Source organism: Rhyacophila brunnea, unplaced genomic scaffold (genome assembly GCF_057557595.1).
Source record: "Rhyacophila brunnea isolate RB1 unplaced genomic scaffold, BYU_Rbru_1.0 scaffold_9, whole genome shotgun sequence".
NCBI classification, from domain to species: domain Eukaryota; kingdom Metazoa; phylum Arthropoda; class Insecta; order Trichoptera; family Rhyacophilidae; genus Rhyacophila; species Rhyacophila brunnea.
The window spans coordinates 5,493,173-5,515,587 of NW_028233361.1; the positions used below are offsets into that span (position 1 = coordinate 5,493,173).

The following is a 22,415-nucleotide window of genomic DNA, read 5'->3' on the forward strand; positions in this document are numbered from 1 at the left end:
GAACTATAAAAAAATTCTCGGTGTCCACCCGAATTCCGAAGTGGTGTAGGTCATGGCTGGGGAGGGCTGACAGGGCTCTAGCCTGGGGGGCTGGACTGTGGGGAGCCCAGCGTGTCGGGTTGACCAGATAAGTGAGATAAACACATATTATAAATTAGCTTTAATAGTTTAAAAAAAGTCTAAAAAAAGCTATTATACTTCATAACCATACACATTTTTAATTACTTATATAATTTTGCAATATATCTTTTGATTATTATGTGTCGATACTCGACAGCTCCATTATTAAAGTAGATGTATTAAAAATCGCCAATAATTCACTGTATAAGTACCCTTAATTTGAACTAAAACACAATTTGAAAAACCTTTAATGTAGTGTTTCACACTGCCTTTAATCTTAGCGGTAGGTAGGGGACCCGCCAAATATCCTAGCCTGAGGGCCCGTTTCAGGATGTGGGGATCATGGTGTAGGTACACCGAGTGCAATATACAAAAGACCGATATACGAGAAATTAGGCTGTGAAGAAGAAAAAGAGCCTATAGGACTAATTTACATTCTCCTCCTTGGCCCCCCCCAATATTAAATCCTGGGTGCGCCACTGAAAGATGTTCCGCGTACTTTTAGCGATTTTTTCTATTTTTCAATAAATCCACTTGCTCTCGACATCATAATATATAAAGCACGATCGTGTAGCCAGGTAACGTGCGACCATTCGCTCGCTCTATTGGATTAATAGCCATTTTTATCAGTCAGGAAATACACATTATTATAAAATAAAATTCTACACATGAATTATCATTTTATATATCAATCATATCTTATTAAATTGCATCACACAGTCACAAAGAGCAAATTTTTGTGGTGTCTGTTTATCTCACTTAACTGATTGAACCCCCACGCCAGGCCCCCAGGCCCCCAATTATAAAGCGGTGGATTTTTTTAGCTATTTTAGCCGTATTTTAGCATCTTATGACGCTACTCGATTGAACTCGTGTCATAGTCACTTACGTGGGTCAGCGGAATTTTCATTCGGTCGACATGGACATTATTTTCAACTAAAAAATAAACCTCCAGTGCATACGATTTCTAAGCATTGCTGTGGCTAGGGAGACATAGAGGGGATGGCCAATCATTAAATACGAACATTACAGACATGGAGCCGCCAAACCAACCCGCCCCGAACCACATTCGGTCTTAATCGAGCTTGTAACGAGGCCCTACGTTTGTGTGAAGCATTGATATACTACTAGATGAGCAGTTCCCATACAATTGTCATTTTAAAAATGTACCACAAAAGATATTACGAATATCGTCTTATATTATTTCCTTGTAAGTATAATGCGTTAAGACCGTTAACATGGATTCCCGAATTTCACCCGTATTGCCCTGGCTGTAAAACTAAATTTGCGTTCTTGGAATAGTGAACCTAAGGGTGCTGCAACGCAAAACAGACAGAGCAAGTCGTCATGCGCTGACTATTAGTTAGAGTAAGAAGCAAGCTAGGTCGGGCTTACTCAGTAAGTTTTAACAAAGGCCGAGTCGCTGAAAATCGGGCGTCATTTTAAGAAGCATATGATTCATCCAGTAGTATATCAATGGTGTGAAGCATCAGCCTGGAAATGTCTTAGTGAGATAATGCAACAGCACCTGTCCTGATCCAGATTTCCCTCTGATTAGCGACGGGCAAAACATCGAGAGTATCGACAGCTTCAAATACCTGGGGGTACACATCACGGGAGATGGCATTTTGCAGAGAGAGCTCGCTATCCGAATGGGAATCGCTGGAGCAACATTCAACTCGTGCGGAGTGTCTGGGACGATTATACTCGGTCAAAACCAAATGCCGCCTATTTGACGCTTGCATTCTGACGGTGCTGCTTTACGGTAGCGAATGATGGCACCTTACGAAGTCTCAGAGCAACCGTAAGCTGAGCTTCGAAAACAGATGTTTGCGACGGATACTGGGTGTGCGGTGGTATGACTTTAGGAGCAACGAGAAGATAAGAGAACGCACCAAGCAGCCTCTCATCACGCTGAGAGTGAAGAGGGGACGTTGAACCTGGCTCGGTCACGTGCTGCGGATGCCAGAAGAGAACCTCAACCTGGCTTACCTGTTCATCAAGCCAACCGGATTCCGGCGTCCTGGAAGTCCGCTAGATACTATATATGGAGTGTATACGGCGGAGCTACGGGATGCTGGTTTGACCTGGAACGATGCAAGAAGACTGGCGAGCGACAGGGATTCTTGGAGGTGCCTCATGTTGTACATATGCTCCAACTACGGGGCGGATATGGCTGAAGAAGAAGAAGAATGTCTTAGTAGCAGATACCAAATACTGAGGTCGCCACGCACTCAAGTGTGCTTTGACCAAGTTTACATTGAATTGATTTAATAAAATTTTCCCATGGGAGATAGGCGCACTGAGAACTAATAAAAAACAAATGAATCTAAACAAGTATCACATAATACAAAAAACGGTACTGTTCGGTTATACCGGAGGCAGCGGAAAACGCATTTTGAAAATAGCCGATAAACTGAATTATTTGTTAGGTTAACCTAACCAAACCCAACCTAACCTAACCTAACCTAACCTAACCCAACCTAACCGAACCTAAACTAACCCAAACTAACAAATAATCCAGTTTATCGGCTATTTTCAAAATGCGTTTTCCGCTGCCTCCGGTATAACCGAACAGTACCCAAAAAACAAACCTAAAACAATACTGACATACAAAACTATGTGAAGAGATCTTCACTCCGCATTTTTTTTTTAAGTTACAAAGTTGGTCTTTGTGGCAACCAAATTGGACGGCCTGATGGGCACAACAACCTACTGATTGGACTGACTCGAATGTCGCTTTATTTTCGGACCACATTCTAGAATATTTCAGAGGATCTGATTTTCATCTTGTAGCTCTCCGCCACATGGACATGTTGGTCGGGTGACAAGTCCAAGCTAAGAGAGCTTGGGAATCCACCGTGACCAGTGAAAAATTGACTGGTGTAGTAAAATACGAACAGCCTACTTGAAAAATAACCAACATACAAACAATAAATTCACCTGGCCTCCTGGATCCTGTCAAATAAGTATCGAAGTCCCCGCGAACAAGCGTCATTTGCAATACGACTATAGTCAGGCCGGGGCACTAAATATCGAGGTACGATGGTAGTGCTAGTTATTTACTATCTTCGAAAGCTATGCGGTAGGTACCTAACATGTTCAAAGTAAATGAAAATTCTCCTCCAACTATATGGTTTTTTTTTGTGATTCTTCTATATTGGACGATACGTATACCTACACGAAAAATCATGATGGCAGCGTCGGAAGTGCTCGTGGATCCAACTCCTCACCCCTTAACTTAGATTAATTACAATAGCACTTTGCGATCGCCTTAGTTTCGTAGATATGTTTAGGTATATGACAGCAAAAAAAGGAACGGGTACAAATACCTACAATAGGTACCTATGACAACTTTTGAGAGTAGTAGCAGTTTTCCATGAAGTAGCAGGGTTTCCCAAACTTTTTCTGCAATGGAACACTTCGCGAACCCGGAAGTTTTAACGGAACACTTAGTTTATTTTGTATGTTATTTATTAGCGCAGCTAACCTTTCTGCCAATTTTGGAAACTGTCGTTAAACTGACAAGATTTGTCAGCCGGTCAGTTAAAAACAATTTACCCCATCTTTTTCAAGCGCACGGTGTGAGAAAAGATGGTCCTCCGCCTGTACCTAGATCATGGCCCCCACGCTAGGATCTTTGGCGGGCCCCTACTTATCGCTAAGGTTAAAGGCAATGTGACGATCTACAGTTGCATATTCCAAATGGTGTTCGAGGTAAAATTGAGCGTATTTTTTTAGCGATTTTTCATATTTTTAATACACCCACTGGTGATATGCACAACAATGGACATGTCAAATATCGACAATAATTAAAAATTGTAAGTATGGCAAAACCACATATTATTAAATGTTAGCATGCTTGAAGTGAAACAGCGCCTTTTTGTTTTTTGAAGTGAAACAGCGCCGAACCTATTAGTGCATGTTTGTGATGTGTGTTTATCTCACTTGGCTGGTCGATCTCTCACGCCGGGCCCCCAGACTAGAGGCTTGTCAACCCCCCCCCCCCCCTTGTGGGAGCCATGACCTATCTAGATACTTTACGTCATAAACATCAGTGGAGATTGATCACCACTCGCCTTTCAATATACCTAAAGTAGATTCTTTAATTATTTTAGTTTTACTTATTGTACTTCTACCTAGTAGAAGATCTTTAAATGTGTTGCAGTGTATAAACCCTTTCCAAATGGTCGCGGAACATAGTTTGGGAAACCCTGAAGTAGACGATGCAATCGCTTCATTTTTTTTTCCGATCATGTCCGATCCTAATAGGATCATATGGGCCTCCACAGAGTAGAGTAGAGGCAGATTTTGTTTTTTTTTTACGAGAAATGGATATCAGCCACTTGCTCAACCTATTAGGTCCATACCCTGACTCACACACAAATTGAAAAACAATATGTGTACTTGCCAGACCCAGGATTCATATAAAATTCTGATAACATATTAACCATTGTTGTATCTAATTGTAATACCTACATGTTGTAATTGCGGTTTATCGCACTGGCATTTTTTTAGAAGGATGCCTCCAAACCCATCAGTACCATAGACCTCCACGTACCTAACACCGCCACTGTTTGAGAGTGGGTTTTGTGGAAATGTCTTAATAATTTTATTCTCAGTAGATAGTGTCAATTTAAAAAAAAAAATGGTGTATTTGTGTGTGTATGTAAGTGTCTATATAAAATAAGGTAGTAGGTAGGTACCTAATGAATTTGTAGAAAATTTTAAACTAAAAATGAAATGGGGTGGCATTTTAAGACTGCTTAAAGGCGTCACTTTGCCTAGGGACGTCACTGAAAATTAGATAATACTATGTTGATATTTTCGGAGAATTGTCAAGCTCTTCGGTTCGTAAAATGTTCCATTTCGAGCACTACACAGTTTGACCTTAATATTATTTAATGCTGGCCATCGGCTTCAAGAATATCCAAGGTGCCATGCAGTTTATTGGGTTCGTTACCTTTTACACCCAATATTGTAATAAAGCCGGAGCACAAAGTATAGATACTGTCTAGTATACTGATTGTGAAACAAAGTTATTCTTGTTAATTCTACTATTTAAAGTATTTTAGTGAAAATTAGGGCATGAAGTCTAAGAAACTGGTGTTAGCGACATATTTCTTCTCCATCATCGGAAACCCTATCACGATCATCGCATTGCAATATTTCAGCCTAAATGCACAAAATGTAGGTCAAAGTTTCCGACTGAATTGAATATGTACATTCAAATGGCATTGATTTTACTTGCAATAATCACATAGCTGGTACGTGGTGCATGCATTATAATCCAACTGCTCATCGAATCATTCTGATTTTGTAACAATTATTTTTCTATTATTAATGAAATTGAATTTTATAGATATAGGATCAATATTTAGAATACGATGTAGGTACTGATATTTTTTAACCAAAAAATATATATTATTTAATGTTCAGCACATCTATTCTATGTACAAGACAGCTATCGAGGGTAGTTTTTCATATTTTTGTATTGACATTATAATTTTTACAATAAGTGCTGTGTCTTAACAACACCTCTCTTGGTTGTGCTAACTTTTAGAGCGAGATGAACAGCATTGACTGTTAAGACAGCTAACTTATTGTAACAATTATAATACTTCAATACAAAAATATGATCGACAGCTGTCTTGTGTATAGAATAGATGCGCTGAGATGCTTATTGAATATTTAAAATAAAAGTTATCAGTAATATGAATTAAATTGCAGGTTTTATTTAATTTTAAAATTCTTTTTTTTTTATTGAAAAAACTAATAAAGAAAACCACCTATTATTATTATAATCAGCATTCTAGGCCTCTATAACCCTTGGCAGACTGTAATTCCTCCAGAAATTTTCCCCACAGATGGGCCCAGAGCTGCAGCTTTCCAATACTTTTGGCAGAACAATTTGAAATCTTCTCCCAACTCATTCTCAGGGTGCGTACATAATCCACCTTGTTGACCAAGATAAACTTTACTCATCCTAATAGAACTAACATAGAACCGGTGATTGCAGATTGGTATAATAAATCAACTCATACCGATGTGATGCAATCGAACATTAAAAAGAAAAACAGGATATGAATGTGATGTGACTAATAAAATCATGTTGGTAAAAGATAAAAATAATTACATTACAGGGAATATTTTCATATAATATTTATAGTACATATTGTGAGTTATAAACGTTATGCTTATGACTGACCGGATGGACATTCAGAAAAACCAATGAGATAATAATTATCAATATTAAATTTGTTCAAGCACATACTGCTTACTACCTGCTACCGGTGACCCTCATTCAATAAAAGAGTGATTCCAAAACGAAGAGAGGCATGAAACGTGCAGGTGAAACACAAAATATATGCCAAGCCATGGAGAAAGCTGACCTACGGCCAAATCACTAACCATAAAGAATAACATGCCACTTATTTTTTGTATAAAATCTTCAATTTTCTTAAAAAATTGCAGGAAGCATAATATATTGACAGTAAGTTGTATTACTATTTCCCATTTACTAAATACAAAACAATGGCGTATGCATTGTAGTTAATCACTAGGTAATTAACAGTGACTTGTTAAAAAATATTATATTGTACTTTCAATGTGTATTAATTGATCCAGTGCGAGGACCCAATGGGTTGGGCGATTGGCTAACATACCTACTGATATGCTTCGCTCAAGAGCAATCGTGGTATTTTACTAATAAATATTTTTATAAATATTCTTTCAAAATTTGTATTTTCCAAACGAATCAGTAATGTATTTTTGATTGTTTTTAAATTTGTGCGCAAAAGAATTAATAAATAAACTTCACAAAATACATTGTTGTAGGTACTTATTATTCATCATAGTAAACCTTATCTAAACATATATTTTCTTTGGAATAACATTAATTTAAACAAGTATGCGACACCAGTGAGTGTGGGATAACTATATACGTAGATATCATCTTTTCCCATGCGAAAGTAGGCAATTGGTTAGGTTTTCTCTTGCTATCACGATGATGAGTTTTAATATAGCTTGTGTTGTATCAGTTTGTTTCACCCGGCTCCTGTCACTTATTCTTGATTTGCCTGAAATTTAGAACCTGGCATATCTAGAGTATATCACATTCTATAGATTAGTTTTTTATTTAACGTATTTGTTTACGGAGTATTCTATTACGATAGCGTGAACAGTAACTCTCTCCTTGACAATGAAACTACACACTTAACTCTTTATCAGCATTCATTGTAGAATGTCCTTTTGTTAAAATATCTCATTTTCGTCCACACCAAGACACATCTGTCTGTGAATAGATAAACATTGTAGCATTGAAGAATTATTTTTGTATAAGACCATGTTTCAATAAAAATGTCCATGTTTTCTTGTGTTTTTTGAGTTTCATTGGAAGCAGCAATGCATATTATCAGGGTTGATTAAAGCATCCGAAATGCTAACATGACTGGCACGTTAGCAGTAGTTGGCCATTAGATATAATTAACATGATATTTAAATGTGGTTAATTAAAAAGTAATTAACTGGTCTGATTTTTAAAACCGATATTTTGGTATCGAAAAATACTAGGATAACTTTAATTAATTGTATAGGTGTGAATGTGCGTCAGCTTTAAACAATAATAATTGATTGTGAGACTTGGTATGTTTAGACATTTTGAATAATAATTTGTTTACTGACAAATGTACATACATTCTTTGAATTAGGCTTTAATTATCAGAAAATTACTTGTGTGAAATTACAATAGGGAAATAAAAAAAAAATACAAAATTTAAATAAATAAAGTTATTTAATGATATATTGTTTTACAAATTCAACGGAACAGGCAAAACGACGAATTTGTAGTCGGATTTCATAAAAATCATCATAAAAACTTTAAAATATTATATACAATTAATTATCTATGTGGCAAAATTCCGATAGCCATTAATTCACGCATCCTTTTGCGTGTCACACATAAAATATGGCAGGTACTGACATCAGATCGGGTTCCGGTCGCATTATAAGATTAAATAATTCAGCGGCTCTAATATTTCGTACATCATCACATCTTCTTCCGGCATCTTGTGAAGACTCCAGCGCTTCATGATTATTGCTCGTATAAATAATATTTCTCGATGATATTGAAGTAATTAAATAGTGAGATCAATCAGACAGACATAACAGATTGCAACGAAGAACAGAAACCTAAAAATTGGTAAAAAAAAACAATGGCACTCTACAGACGATCAACCAGAACTAATTAATCAACGTCGAAGGACAGACAGGGATTGAAACGGATGGAAAGGGAACAAACGTAGATTAATCATACCGTATCGCATTGAACACTGATGTATTAAAGATATTTTTAATAATTGGGGTATGTTATATTATTATTATTATAAATTCATTTCATCATTAATAATATTAAAAGATAATTTTTTTAGACGGCGATATCCAATTGTAAATAAATAATTCACGTTTTAAATAAATAAAAAACCGTCAATTATTTTTAAAAATATACGTGATATACGTTTTCAGTATGTCCGGGTTGGGCTTCTTGAATTTCCTATGAAAGTCGTTTCCGAACATTTTTCTTCAGCTTTCTGTCTAATAACTGTTTTGGAGAATCAATTGAACGCTTGTGAGTCAAATCTTCATAACAAAATATAATAGATTAACATTTTCAATAAGTCAACGACATCATTGCTGTAGTATAGTGATTTGAAATCATCTTCCATTGACTGGTTTCCATCGTGTCACCATGAAGAATGACGGTGGTGATATTTTTGTAGGCTTATTTTGCACATATAACACAACCACATCTTGGAAATCAGCAGGCGTCATAAATATATTTTCAAATCCATGATTATATTCCAATTGCGGTATCTCTCACGGTGCATTTAAATAATTTTTAAACGGTAACGACAAATATATCTTCCATGTAAGTAATAAATATTCTTCTACGTTCCACTGGATCGTAATTTTCAGGTATCTGTGCTATTTGCCAATAGTGTCATTTTCCTTTATAATCCAACATAATATCATGTTTCCTCTCGGGAGTTATAAATATTATCATTTTTTCATTTGGAAGAGTATTATTTAATATTTTATTCATAACACCTGTCGCTCATACCGGTGCATCGATCATCAATCATTCAAAAATATGCAATAGGGACGTTTGCATTAATAGAATGATTTATATCTCCGGCAAGCAGTATTCTATCAAGTGTACATATTATTATTTTATATTATTTGTACATATGTTTTTCATCTACAACTCCGACAGCATTAGACATTATAAATACATAAAAAAAATAATCTTCCATGTTATTTTATTCAACGGAAAGCATCATTACGGTGGAATATTTAACTTTGCTTCGTAGTTACTATTATTATATACACAATTATGTACTAACAATTAAAAACTGTATGACAGCTCTTAACATGTGGCATACGAAAATGTCCATTTTATATTAAAGTCTTTACACACATTTACAAGTCCTTTAAACTATAGCTTGACGTGCTATTCATAATATTATGTATTGTCTTTTGTAACCGAATTTGTACACTTGCTTCGTTTGCTACTATAAACAGGAACTGGCAATCGAGGAGATTGCAATTTGTCGCGGCTCATTCGGACGGGTGACACGGTTTTAATAGCTGTGCCAGAAGTCGAAAGAGAATCCAATATAGCACGAGGTTCTTCATGCTATATGCGGAGACGCTAGCTAAGAACGTGACAATGATTCGTTTACAGGTTTGGAATGGCCGCCATACTGATCTTGCAATCGATATGCTGACGAGCATCATCGCTGAACGTGAGACCGAACTGCTCCAAAAACTCTAAGCTTTGCGCGTCGCTATCGAACGCCATTTCCGTTGTCACAAACGCTAGGGGTACATTCGGTCGGTAGCTAAACATTTAAACAGAAAATTATTAAATTCACAAGGTCATAAAATAGCAATTGAGAAATAAAAAATGGTGCAGCCATTAAAACTGCATTGATTTCAAATACACATAAAGAAGAGATGCCGGTAAACTTTAAATAAGTGATTGTGTCCATCTGTGACCACAAAATCATTCTACAATAATGTGTAACCATCACATTTCCTAATTGAATTATTTATGTTGTCATTTAGTGGTCACAAATAAAAACAATTACTAATTTATAGTATGCCGATGCCTCCAACCATCCTATCGAAAAGATAGTTTTAAAATTGACCTAAGATCTAGGTATTAAATTATTGATTGACTAATTAAAATATCCTGAAAAGAAATCATAACAAAAAAAACATTACATGGAATTAATTTCTAATTAAAAGAAAAAGGTTAATCAATCTTGCAGTTTGAAGTTGGATGTTTCTTTGCAGATCAAAATGATCAAAAAACATAAAACTGAATATCAAAATCTACTAATAAATTTATCAACATTGCTCATCATATTTTCGCTTCCATCCGACGTGTATCTCGGTTGCTTCACAGAGTGGTTTCACAACAGATGTTCGCTGTCTCCAAAGACGCATTGAAAGACAGTATGTGAATTTGCCAGAGCCAGGATTCGAACCTGAGGCTCGCATCTTCATAAGCGGACAATCGTCCATCATGGGATCCTTTAAATATTATATTTGACAAAAATAGAACCATTAGAAAAATATGTTGTCTATAACCTATTTGATTAATTTTGGTAAAACATGGTGTTGTTTATTAATAATAATATGTGCAAGACAAACTTGAAGAATTTAAATGGTATACTTATCAGCTGAAAAAAATTCATTAAGTGTGTATAATAAAGATGAATGGATGAATGAATGTTTAAACGAAAAAACAAATGAACCAAAACATACGATTTGATGATGCCCTTCAAATACGATTTTCTCTCTCGGGCGATAAACCAATCGACCAGAAATCCCGCCATCATGGGAGCCGTTTGGTATAGCTTAAAGAACTTGTGGAAATTCCCCATGGACCACGCGCTACGCATCTGAAGGGCGTGAGATATACAGTCTTCAGTCTTTTCCTCGGGCGTAAGACTTTTCAAAAGTGTTGTCAAATCTGGAATTTAAGAAATGTGGATTTTAGTGACAGATTGAAGAATAATCAACTTGGCGGACAGTGGCGGTGGCGGTAAAACACATTTGAAAAAATTTTGCAAGTGCGTTTATAAGCAACAATAGTTTCCAATTTCTTTTTAATCTATGAATTTCCTCCCTTTCGAACCTCTCTGTCGCCATCCAAAAAAGGCTGTTTTGTTCTGTAGATATGGCGTGAAACTAGTCGACTGCGCGACTTGTGGGAGAATTGTCGTGATTATTGTCTCGCTTTGAAGCTGCGATCCAAGAGTTCGAATCCCACACCATGTAAATTTAAATGTTGTTTCACTATCCGTGAATTTTGTTGAGCAAATGGCCAACATTCACTTCCAGTACAAAAAAAAACTGTGTGTGGCGTGCACTTCCGAAAGGTTTTGTTTTGCAATACGTTCTCTGTCGATCGTTGTGCATCCAATTTTTACATACAGCAGGCGCTCGGTAATCCGGCACCCATATTTTTTCACCTATGCCGGATTATTGGATTTCTATAGTAAATAATTATATCACAGATCGGGTCGGGAACCGAAATGCTGAGCGAGCGGCTCTCCGCTCCTGTAATCCGGCAGTTTAATGTGAAACCTGCCGGATTATAGAGCAGGAAAGCTGAGTTGCAAAACGCCGGACTATTGGACGTGTCGGATTGGTGAACACCGGATTACTGAGCGCGTACTGTACATAATTTCCCCTTTTATTTAAAACACACTTTTCACCAAGTAGATAATATATTCCCTTGCTATACGGTAGGTAGTGAGTGCAAAACAATTAGACATACTGACCTAATGTATTCATGGTGTAAATATAGTAGAGTATTCTATACGCAGTGAATTCCTTTCTGTTCCCAACACCCGGCAACTCAGTGTAGAGCATCTTGAGCTGCGTCTGACACTGATTGAATTCCTCGTGATCGCCTTTCTCCAAGGCGATACGGGCATGAGTCTCGTACACCTGCACCGTCAGAGCATCGCGGATGCCTTGCACCTGAAAAAAACAAAAGAAATAACCGTGAAACCAATAATTCCATTGGGTGTGAAACTTGGGAACCAGTCGACAAAACATGAAAATGTTATTCAAGTATTTCAAAATAAAATTGTTCAAAGAATACTAGAATGGTTAATACTGAAACAAATCTACATTTGATAGTTAAAATATCACATCCAGAGTTCTCCATAAAATTTATGAAAGAACTATAAAGGAGTCAACAGACATCAAGACCGGAAATAAGTCGAGATAGAGATGGGCGGAGGACAGTAAAGTTGTACAGTCGGCAATGGACCTGAGTTGACTGCAGTGCCTATTCAAGGTAGCATATCGATGGTGCAGATCACAAACCTTCTATGTCAAATTTTTCGATTTTGACTTTATGGTATCAAAAAATCAACAAAAATTTAACGGATCTGTTGAACTTTACCTCCTATGTCAAAGAGAAATATAGCCCAGTTTATTGATCTTTTAATTAAAACTCCTATGTCATGTTCATCGTATTATGCTGCACAAACCTCCTACACGACGTGAGTTAGGAGTTTTGTGAATACATGTTACCACAGCGATGTGAAGTTGCTGCACATTGCTTCTATATCAGTTCATTGTATGAAGCTATCAGTGAAGTTTTAGAAGCAAAACTGTATACAAAAAGATTTATTAGAGATAAATGGGTTTTAGGTCTATGTTTTTGATAATATAAACCCAAATAATGAGTTCCTGAAGTAGAAAGATCATGCGATTAGTATTGTAAGCAATAAAAATCAAGAATTTTCGGTATGTATAAACCTATACTTTCCGATTCTGTTCGAAATGAAAATATTCTATCGACTGAGATAATAGGAAGGCATATCAATGATGTAAGGAGAAACAAAAGCAAAGTGCATGGAAACAAAATATATCTGCAAATAATAGGGTGAAAGAACAGGAATATCCGGACCGAGTTAAAGACAATATCAGTAAAAAAAACATACTGTAAAAATAAAAACCAACGAAAGCTTGGTCCACGTTGCATCTCACAAGCATGTGTTTCAAGAAACCCGGGAATTTCGACCACTTTTGGTTGGATATGTCATGGCCACAGAGAAAATCATACGTTTCTTTACTAATAGATTGTATAGACCCCAATCAGAAGTTATGTAAGAACTCTGGAGGTATGTGGAAGGGAGTATATCTATCACTACCACTTAAAGATAAACGAGGAAAGAAAAGAATTTTGCCGATAAATGTTCTGTAATACTTTCGCCATACGAGTTTAGAGTGCTAGAAATTGGGCTAAGAATGCCATTCACGGGATACCAAAACCAGCAATTCAAGGACAATGAGCGAAATGTTGATACTAAGAAAAGATATGCTGCAGAATTTATCGATTCACTACCAAGAATGAAGTCACATTACTGCCGTAGGGATCCATTAAGACTCTTTCTTGAACCAATGTTTCGTTAGAAAATGGGTCTTTATCGAGTTTACAAAGATAGATGTGATGAAACATCAAGACCATAAGGCATTGTCACAGTGTAGATTTGATGAAGTTCACTTATAAGAAGACTTAGAAGCTCCGACATTTACATCTCTTGATTAATCACTTAACGAACCTCATATTAAATTAGAAACCAGTTCATTTCAATATTGAGCGATGGGTGCCTGTATCGAAATAAGAACAATATTCTTGCAAAGTTAATGTACTCCTCGAATTGACAGTAAACTATCAATTCGAGATTACCTACTCAAAAATACTTGGAGGTTGGGCACACGTAAATGGAAGGAGATTCGTTACATGCTGCAATGGAAAGAAAATTGAAGAACAGGGAAATTTATCTGCCATCTGATTATGCAGTGGCTACATGAAAAGCCATAAATATGTCATTTCCTTATAGAGCGCACTATGTAACTCATGATGTTTTACTTAACTATAATGTTGCATTGATTCAATACAATTCATTATAATAAATTCAATACAATGCAGTTCCACCATGAATTATTGACAGTTAATAAAAAAAAAAAGTAACTATAATGTACTAGTGACTTCGTTACACGTTGGTAAGACCAGAAACAAAAAAGGGGATCCAATTGTTAACGTTATGTGTCACTTGGCTTACCTTCCAAATGGGAAAATCCAGTATACAATTAATTTTAGTCATGATCTTAAAGAGCTACCGAGACGACCGAAGATCATAACAGTTCCAATTGTTTATCCAAGATTGCACGGTTCAAGTAAAAATATCGGCCAACAAGTTCAAGCACCTTCAGGAACTAAAATGTGTTATTCCATGGGACTGTCACCTTTTTTATGACTCTTTACCACATTTATAATTTAAATATGTTAGAATTTAAAAAAAGCTTCATAACTATGTTGGGTTTGATTCTGTTTTGTTTATGTTTGGTTATTTATAAACATGTAGGTACATTAGTTAAATATACATTATTTTTTTTTATTTATTAAACGCAAACTATTTCATTATTTTTTAAATAAAACTAATTTACTCTTCTCATAAAATGTAATGTAAAGGAAAACCTCCTTTGTCAAATATTTCAACAAATCTGAGTGCACAATACTTCTATGTCATGATAAATGTAATACGGTTTATATTAGTTATAAATAAAGTTATACAATCATTAAAAACACAAAAACATTAGACTTTGGATATTTTTTTTTTAATAAAAGTCCTACATTATCAAATAAATCAGTTTAAACCTTCCCCTGTAAAATCCCATTTTTTGACTAAGAAGGTTTGTGATCTGCACCATCGATATTGTATTTGGCGGTATGGATGATCAGTCCAACTAAATCATAAAAACGTATAAAGAATGCATCGATTCTATTTTATAAAAGCGTTAATAAAACATTTGATAAAACTCACAGTGAGATCTTGCCTAATGGACTTGAGTTGATCGCAAGCGTAGAAGTATTCCAACTTGGTGACCCAGCGATCTTTAACATTTTGCAAGGACTTCTGGAGGACTGCAGCGGGTCGCACCTCAGGCGGCGCGGGGGCCTTGGTGAGGCGGAGGAAAGACTTTTCTATGTCCTGACAGGTGCCTACGATGTGGAACTCGGCCCAATCAAAGTCGCCCGTGGAGTCGTCGCTTATCTGCTTGTTGAAGGAGACGTCGGTAGATTTCCTGGGCCTGCAATGAGAATGGGGAGAGCTGGCGACGCTCGGGATGGGACTGGAGGAGGAGCTGTTGTTGAAACGAGCCGCGCGCTGTTGCAGGCGGTCTGACGCCGTGAATTCGGGAGAGAAGACGGCTTTCTTCTTCTGCATTTGGGCGAGTTTCATTGCTTTCGTTTTCTTTGTCAACGATAATCGATTAGCGATTTTCCCGCGATTTTTGTTTTTATTATTTTTAGAGAGCGGAATAAATCCATCATCGCTGGCACTTGCCGAGCTATCGCTGAAACAAAACAATAAAAAAATATTACTACACGATTGATAATATATATTAATTCAAAGCAGGCTTCAGAGTGAATCCACCGTTTGAGCCATGTACCAGTAGAAAGAAGTACAGCCTTATGATTTTTAATCCGACTTCAATACATGAGGCTGTATGGATTCAACCTGTTGCTTTATCCATCTGACATACTGTCGTTGCTGCTGTCAGGCATGCTTACATACTATTGTTTAAAAAATTAGAAACCATCTTTATTTTTCCCAATGTATGTGTGGTACAAATGAGTCGGAGCATCAGTTGTTTGTTGTGCCAAGACAAAAACGACTAATCTGCCATTGATGATGATGCCAACTGAGAGAGGGCAATAGCTGCAGCTGCCCTGCCCTGCGCTGAATGAAATTGATTTATTCAACTTACAAAAAGGGTGGTGAATATAGATGGATGTTTTATAATTTCTTAAAATAGCGTTCATTTATCCCATTCAGTAGACCCTGCTATTTTTATTGTATTATTTATGATGTGAATAATGTGAATGTATAAATAATTTATGTCCATAAAGTGATTGCTGTGTATTTCACAAATTCAAAAGTATTTCGTTTCACCCAGACAAAATAATAGTATGACAACTAAATTAAATGAATTGGAAAGTGTTAAATAGTCACCTGCGCCGCCGTCTTCTGGGACTACGCGACCTGGAGCGAGACCGGGATCGAATGCGCGAGGCGGACGGAGAGGGAGAGCGCCTGGACAGGCTTCTTCCCAGGCGGCCGCACAGGGCACTGGACAGCCGCCCTCCTCCTCCCTGCCCCTTGCCGCGCCCGCCCTGCGAATGCTGCCCTTTGGGAGGAGTCTTTCGCTGGTACTGCGAGAGCGTTCCCGGGACGGGCACGGCAGGCTTCACGATCAGGCCGTTTCGTTCACTGTGTACACTGGGTACTGGCTCCTCGTCCCAGTTCTTGATCCATAGCTCCTCGCGGCTGGCGGCCGCCGTGATTCTCCCTTTCAGACAGATCTCGATCTGGTCGCGGTCAAAGTCCGTCTTGCACTTTTCATAGCAGCGCATTATGTACTTGTTGAGGCTCTCAGGCCAGGCGCCTGTCGGGTTGTTGAAGCTGTCCGGCTTCGGGGGAGGCTTGAATGTCGGGGTGGCGAGGAGCGGCGCACCGGGAATCCGACAAGGAAGTGTCGGCGGCGAAGCGGTCACGGGAGATCCATCAGAAAGACGAGGAGGAGGCGGGGGAGCTATATCTGGAGGGGGTGGCGGCGGGGGCGTGGGTGCCGGTGGCGGAGGGCACGGGGGCAGGGGCGGGGCTTCGCCCGGGAGGGGCGGGAAGCCGCCGAGTCCCGTGCCGTAGGATTCAAAAACGGCAGTGTTATTCTGGTTGTTCTTGTTACGTTTCCTTTTTTTCTTCGCCCCTCCGCTGTTGTTGTTGGGGCTGCCGGCGAGCGGGTTGCCCTGGGAAAAGTCGGCGACGGGACCCTTGCGGCCGTTCCGATTGATATTAAACCGGACGGGCGACTGCGCGTTGAAAAAGGAGTCCGGGGGTGCGGGCCCCGGGGGCAGAGGCGGGAAGCCCTGCGGGGAATTCAGCTTCATGTGGCCCTGCTGGCCGGCAAACATGCCCCCCTGCTGGCAGTTCGGAGACACCGCGTCCGGACGGTAGAAGTTGTCGAAGTACGGAGGGCACATTCCCCCGTACCCGTTGTTGTATTGGTACATGTTCATGTTGTACATCCAAGGGTTGTGCTGCCCGGGGTTGCCGTGCTGGACGTTCATCTGGGGCGCTGGACCTTTATCGGTCATGCTTTGAAAAATCTAGAGCGCGTTCAGACCCGTCAGACCGAACCCATACCTACCTAAACCTTACGCTAGTCTCGGAGATGTAAATATTTAAGAAAGCTGATTCTTACCGAGCGAGATAATATGATAAAAACTTTTAGGTGATCGATCGCAATGCTAAAATGCAAACTTTCACCTGGGAAGACACTTGTGTAGTATTAAATCCTCGAAGAAAATTAACATACGCACAAACACGTAACAAAGCGATATCGAGGAAAACGTTGTGACGTCATAGACAAATGTTGCCTAATGCCGGATTTCGCAACCGTTGCATACTTTAGTAAAATGTGTTTATGGTATGTTTTACTCGTACTCTAGTGATACTTAGCGATAATCGTAAAAATCGCTGAAATTTATTACAATAAAATTAATAAGATTATAAAAAAATACCAATATAAAAGATATAATTTATTAAAGTTTAATATATTTTTATACACTTGAATCCAATTCATTAAGGTACCTACATACATATTTACCTACCTACATACTATTAAAATTAAACTAAGAATCGCTAAACCTTATATTATATTATGTACTATATAGGGCTTAATAATTTATAATTTACTATTATGCAATCAAATTTTTGTTTTACACACTTATAAGTAAAAACAAACTACAGATTAAAATTCTAATGCCAGCGCTCCATTGGCGAGCCAAAAGTCCGACGACAATAAGTCTTCAGATTTTTCTACGTTCTGCTACTGGCCAACAGACGTTCAACGAAACGAGTATATAATTAATTTGACGAGTAAAACAGTCGACTTTGACAGCATAGATAATATACGTATATCTGACAGTTAAATCGTGATGGCGTTAAATGATACCGACGTTTTATGTTTTTTGGGTTATTGGGTGGCAGATAATGTAATAACGAAGCAAAGGGTACACAAATACTGGGTGAAACATTGGATAAGGAAACGAACGACATTATCCCACACAAATTTAATACGAGAATTGCGTTTGCAACCGAGCGATTTCCGCAATTATTTGCGAATGTCGGAGGATGTATACACAGAACTGTATAATTTGGTCTCCCCATTTATTAAAAAAAAAAATACTATGATGAGGGAAGCTATTTCTCCTCATGATAGATTATGTGCAACCCTGCGATTTTTGGCTGCCGGCGGAACATTCACTGACTTGCATTATAGAACTGCGATTGGAAGACAAACTCTGGGCAAGATAATTCCCGAAACTTGCCAAGTCATCATTGACGTTTTGAAAGGAGAATATTTCAAGGTGTGTATTATATTATACGTCATCTAATAAAGTTGGGCAAATTTACAAATATATCATTAACAAGTAGACATTGGTTGGTCTTATAAAGTGAACGTTTAGTGGATTGTTTTACCTATATAAATCATAGACGGCAACATCATAAGAATGGCAGACAAGATGCATTTGAGATAGGTATATATATAGTCACAAATAAGGCCATCGTTGACATGCTAAATATTCAATAGACCATTAGAATGCTGTACCTAGCCAGGACTCTCCATATAGGCTGTAAGCAAGCTGCTTAATTATTCCTGTTGAATGTATTGTAATACTAGTCATATTCTTCGAAAAGCAAGCATGGAATTTGATTTCTAAATGAGGCCACATAATAATATAGGTTTGCTAACATAGCTCAAATACTTACCATTTGTTGTATCGCTTAAGCTAAGGTTTATAGGCATAAAAACAAACAAAAAAACAAATATTTTTACAAGATATTTATTCATACAAAAAACATTAATTTATTATACCGGCTTTTGTACATTTTTGCTTAATATACGATAAACTGGTTGAGTATGAACAGTAGTTGCTGGCATTATTTTGTCACTTTGTCCCATAAAGGCAACTTCATGCATCAGCTTCTCGGCCAGCAATCTTTGTCCCTGTGACATCGATCGTAGTTTCATGGCCATCATTTTGCCAAAAACATCAAATTCATCTTCAGTCTTGCTTAGTTTGTCGGTGATTAATTCTAACACTTTGTTGGCGCTATCATTCGATTTTTTTCGTTTGAACGATGGGGGTTTTGGTGCTCTATTGAGATTCGACCTTGGAGTAGTCGACAACGTGGATGTTGAAGGCGAATATTCTATCTGTAAATAAAATGTTGATTATTTTTTGTTGCAGTTCCCTGATACGCACGAAGAAATGGAGACGATTGCAGAAGAATTTAATAGTAAATGGCAATTTCCAAATTGCCTGGGCGCAGTTGATGGGAAACACATTGCAATCGTGCCACCTGCAGGCGCCGGCTCCCACTTTTATAATTACAAACATTTCCACAGCATTGTTTTGATGGCGATTGCAAATGCTAATTATGAATTTATTTATGTTGATGTTGGAACAAATGGACGTATTTCTGATGGAGGCGTACTGAGAAAATCTGATTTTTTCAAACGTTTAGACGAAGGCAGATTAAAAATACCTGCACCAAAAAAATATTTTAATACTACCGGGGCTGTCACATGGCAAGAAAGTATGATAAGCAATAGATAAATTAAACCAATGTAACAATTTAGTTAAAATGTTTTACCTCAATACAATCTTCGTTGTTTAACGAGTTGGAGTAACTCTCATCAGGAGACATGTTTTCCAAATCGTCCACCATGCTGGATATTGAGCTCGATTCTGTAAAACAAAATGTAAATTGTTAAAATACAACATAATACTCAAACTTGTTTTTTATTATCTCTCCCCTAAGTACCCATTCCTTCATACGGTTAATATTGATATTGGTATAATTGGTGTAATCCAGTATATCGGGTATTTTCAAAATGTGTTTTCCGCTGTATTCCTCATAACCAAACTGTACCATTAATTTTGATTGATGATTGACGATTTATTGATTGTCTCTGAAGGAACCTAACTCGAGCGATTTTTGATTTTATGATCATTTCTTTTCTTCTTCTTTCGACCATGTCCGATCATAATATGGACCTCCACAGAGTGGAGGTTTGTATTGACAGATTTTGTTTTTACGAGAAATGGATGTCAGCCACTTGCTCAACATATTAGGTCCATACTCTGACTCATACACAAATTGAAATTCAATGTGTACTTGTCAGACCCAGGATTTGAATCTGGGACCCGGCCACGACTCAATAAGCCGCGCTTCCACCGCCATGATCGTACCTATATATTATTATTTCTTACCTACCTCAGCAAAGAATAAATAATTTTATTGTGACTAGAAATGATTCATAGCTGTATGTTTTAATTGCTTAATAGTAGCTAATCTAATGCGATGTCACTTTCAGAGATACGACAATGTCATAGTCTGCACGTGTATAATAAATAGCTTTAAAGCATTCCCTCGTACCTATATATTATTATTATTTATTACCTACCTCGGCAAAGAATAAGAAATTTTATTGTGACTAGAAATGATTCATAGCTGTATGTTTTAATTGCTTAATAGTAGCTAATCTAATGCGATGTCACTTTCAGAGCTAGGTACGACAATTTCATAATCTGCACGTGTATAATAAATAGCTTTAAAGCATTCCTACGTACCTTCCATTTGGTCGTTCAAGAACTCCAAATTTTTATAGTACCACAGTTTGGGTAGATAAACTGCGTCTGTGCCGGCTCCGCTTCGATATGATGTCCTTACTTTATTTCTCTCCTTTCTGTAACCCGACCTCAATGTCTGTATTTTCTTTTTAACATCGTCGACCCTTGCCTGCGGCTCCACCTTGATTAAAATCTCCAAAAGTTCCGCATACGCCAAGGACTTGGCATCACGATTCTTGTATAGTGGGCTGGTCGTCTTCCACAACGATGGGTTGTCTTTAAAACAACTAATTAAATCTTCCAAGAAACTTTTCGAATGCACCCGTAGATCTACCATTGTTGTTATCGATGTGAGATGTCCGAACACTTTGAATGACAGTTGATGGCGCTGTCGTCCGTCGGCATAGATATAAATAATGTGACGGTAAAGCGTGGTGAACGTACGAATTTCAGCGGCTCGGCGAGTAAAATATCAAACATGTTTGAAATCCAACGAGCCTGGTCTGCGGATTAAAAAGTCCGCAGACCTGGGGTGCTCCACGCGAAAAAAAAGTCCGAAGACTGTAAATCGTCTGACTTGCGTGCCAATGGAGCGCCGGCATAATTACCTAAATAAAATCGGGATTTTTACAGCTATTTGTGATTTAGTTGCTGGCAATAATATCTAGTTATCTTATCTCTCTATGGTCGCGATTGTTTACCGCCAACCGCTATTCGAATCGTCTGGTTTTGATACTACAACTAGGCAGCACTTCTTGGTCCTTTCCCATTCTTATTGAAAAGATTGAGAGCATCAACATTAAAATTTACCACCCGGTCTGTCCAAGAAGTTTTGAGGATGCTTATATACAGCCATATCTCGAAAGTCTCAATCCGTGACATCTCCTAGTTTTGCGTCTATAATATACCACCATAAAAAAGGATTAAGAGAACATAACAACAAAACATACGCAGTATCAACATACCTTATCTATTATGGTCTTCATTGAAAATAGTAGAATGTAGATGTTTTTCAACCAATCATCATGGACGTTTCATAGATTTTGTTAAACAAACTACTAGAACTTTATAATATGTCTTCAGCTATGTAATAATTTTATCAGTTCATTTATCAGCGCCGATAGCTTTCAAGAGACATCTAGCGACAACATAAAATTACGGAAGCTAAAATGTATTACATTTTTCTACTTAATTGAGTCCATATTGGGTCTAGCAAATACACATGTTGTTTTTCAATGTGTGTTTGGTGTCAGAGTATGGACTTAATCGGTTGAGCAAGTGAATAACATCCATTTCTCGTAAAAATAGTCTCTTAATACAAATCTTCACCCTGTGGCTGCCCATATTATTATCTACTACTAGCAGAATCGAACATGGTCAAAAAATACATTTTAAAGTGTTCTAAATATTATTATTATTTTATACCATGTTCGATCCCAAGAAGAGCATAATATGGACCTCCACAGAGTGGGTGTTGTATTAACAGATTGCTTAGTTT

The 22,415-nt window shown here is 37.6% G+C and overlaps 2 protein-coding genes and 1 long non-coding RNA gene across 4 annotated transcripts; 1 reads left to right on the forward strand and 2 right to left on the reverse strand.

The window, feature by feature from the left end:
• Positions 1-8,553: 8,553 nt before the first annotated feature.
• On the reverse strand, positions 8,554-17,632 carry LOC147063188 (leukocyte receptor cluster member 8-like). 2 transcript variants are annotated; one of them, XM_085959616.1, is made up of 5 exons: positions 16,230-17,632; positions 15,036-15,570; positions 11,973-12,174; positions 10,951-11,158; positions 8,554-10,019 (listed from the first exon to the last, which is right to left on the reverse strand). In XM_085959616.1, exons 1-5 carry the CDS (start codon positions 17,369-17,371, stop codon positions 9,857-9,859), a joined length of 2,250 nt encoding a protein of 749 aa, XP_085815742.1. In that variant the 5' UTR covers positions 17,372-17,632; the 3' UTR covers positions 8,554-9,856. The 2 variants fall into 2 exon arrangements, with proteins under 2 accessions (XP_085815742.1, XP_085815741.1); XM_085959615.1 differs by lacking the exon at positions 8,554-10,019 and having other exon boundaries at positions 10,653-11,158.
• Positions 17,633-18,202: 570 nt separating this feature from the next.
• Positions 18,203-20,078, forward strand: LOC147063189 (uncharacterized). Its single transcript, XR_015072110.1, has 2 exons — positions 18,203-18,646; positions 19,532-20,078. It is a non-coding gene; the product is annotated as an uncharacterized LOC147063189 (long non-coding RNA).
• On the reverse strand, positions 19,115-21,395 carry LOC147063190 (uncharacterized). Its single transcript, XM_085959684.1, has 3 exons — positions 20,918-21,395; positions 19,938-20,032; positions 19,115-19,497 (listed from the first exon to the last, which is right to left on the reverse strand). Exons 1-3 carry the CDS (start codon positions 21,252-21,254, stop codon positions 19,150-19,152), a joined length of 780 nt encoding a protein of 259 aa, XP_085815810.1. The 5' UTR covers positions 21,255-21,395; the 3' UTR covers positions 19,115-19,149.
• Positions 21,396-22,415: the final 1,020 nt, after the last annotated feature.

Coding starts and splice junctions, on each gene's coding strand:
- LOC147063190 (XM_085959684.1), bottom strand. CDS start 21,254: ATGGTAGATCTACGGGTGCATTCGAAAAGTTTCTTGGAAGATTTAATT. Junction 20,033..20,917: donor CTTGAACGACCAAATGGAAG/GTACGTAGGAAT, acceptor TTTGTTTTACAG/AATCGAGCTCAATATCCAGC. Junction 19,498..19,937: donor ACAACGAAGATTGTATTGAG/GTAAAACATTTT, acceptor TTTTATTTACAG/ATAGAATATTCGCCTTCAAC.
- LOC147063188 (XM_085959615.1), bottom strand. CDS start 17,371: ATGACCGATAAAGGTCCAGCGCCCCAGATGAACGTCCAGCACGGCAAC. Junction 15,571..16,229: donor CCCAGAAGACGGCGGCGCAG/GTGACTATTTAA, acceptor GTTTTGTTTCAG/CGATAGCTCGGCAAGTGCCA. Junction 11,159..11,972: donor TTACACCATGAATACATTAG/GTCAGTATGTCT, acceptor CTTAAATTCCAG/ATTTGACAACACTTTTGAAA.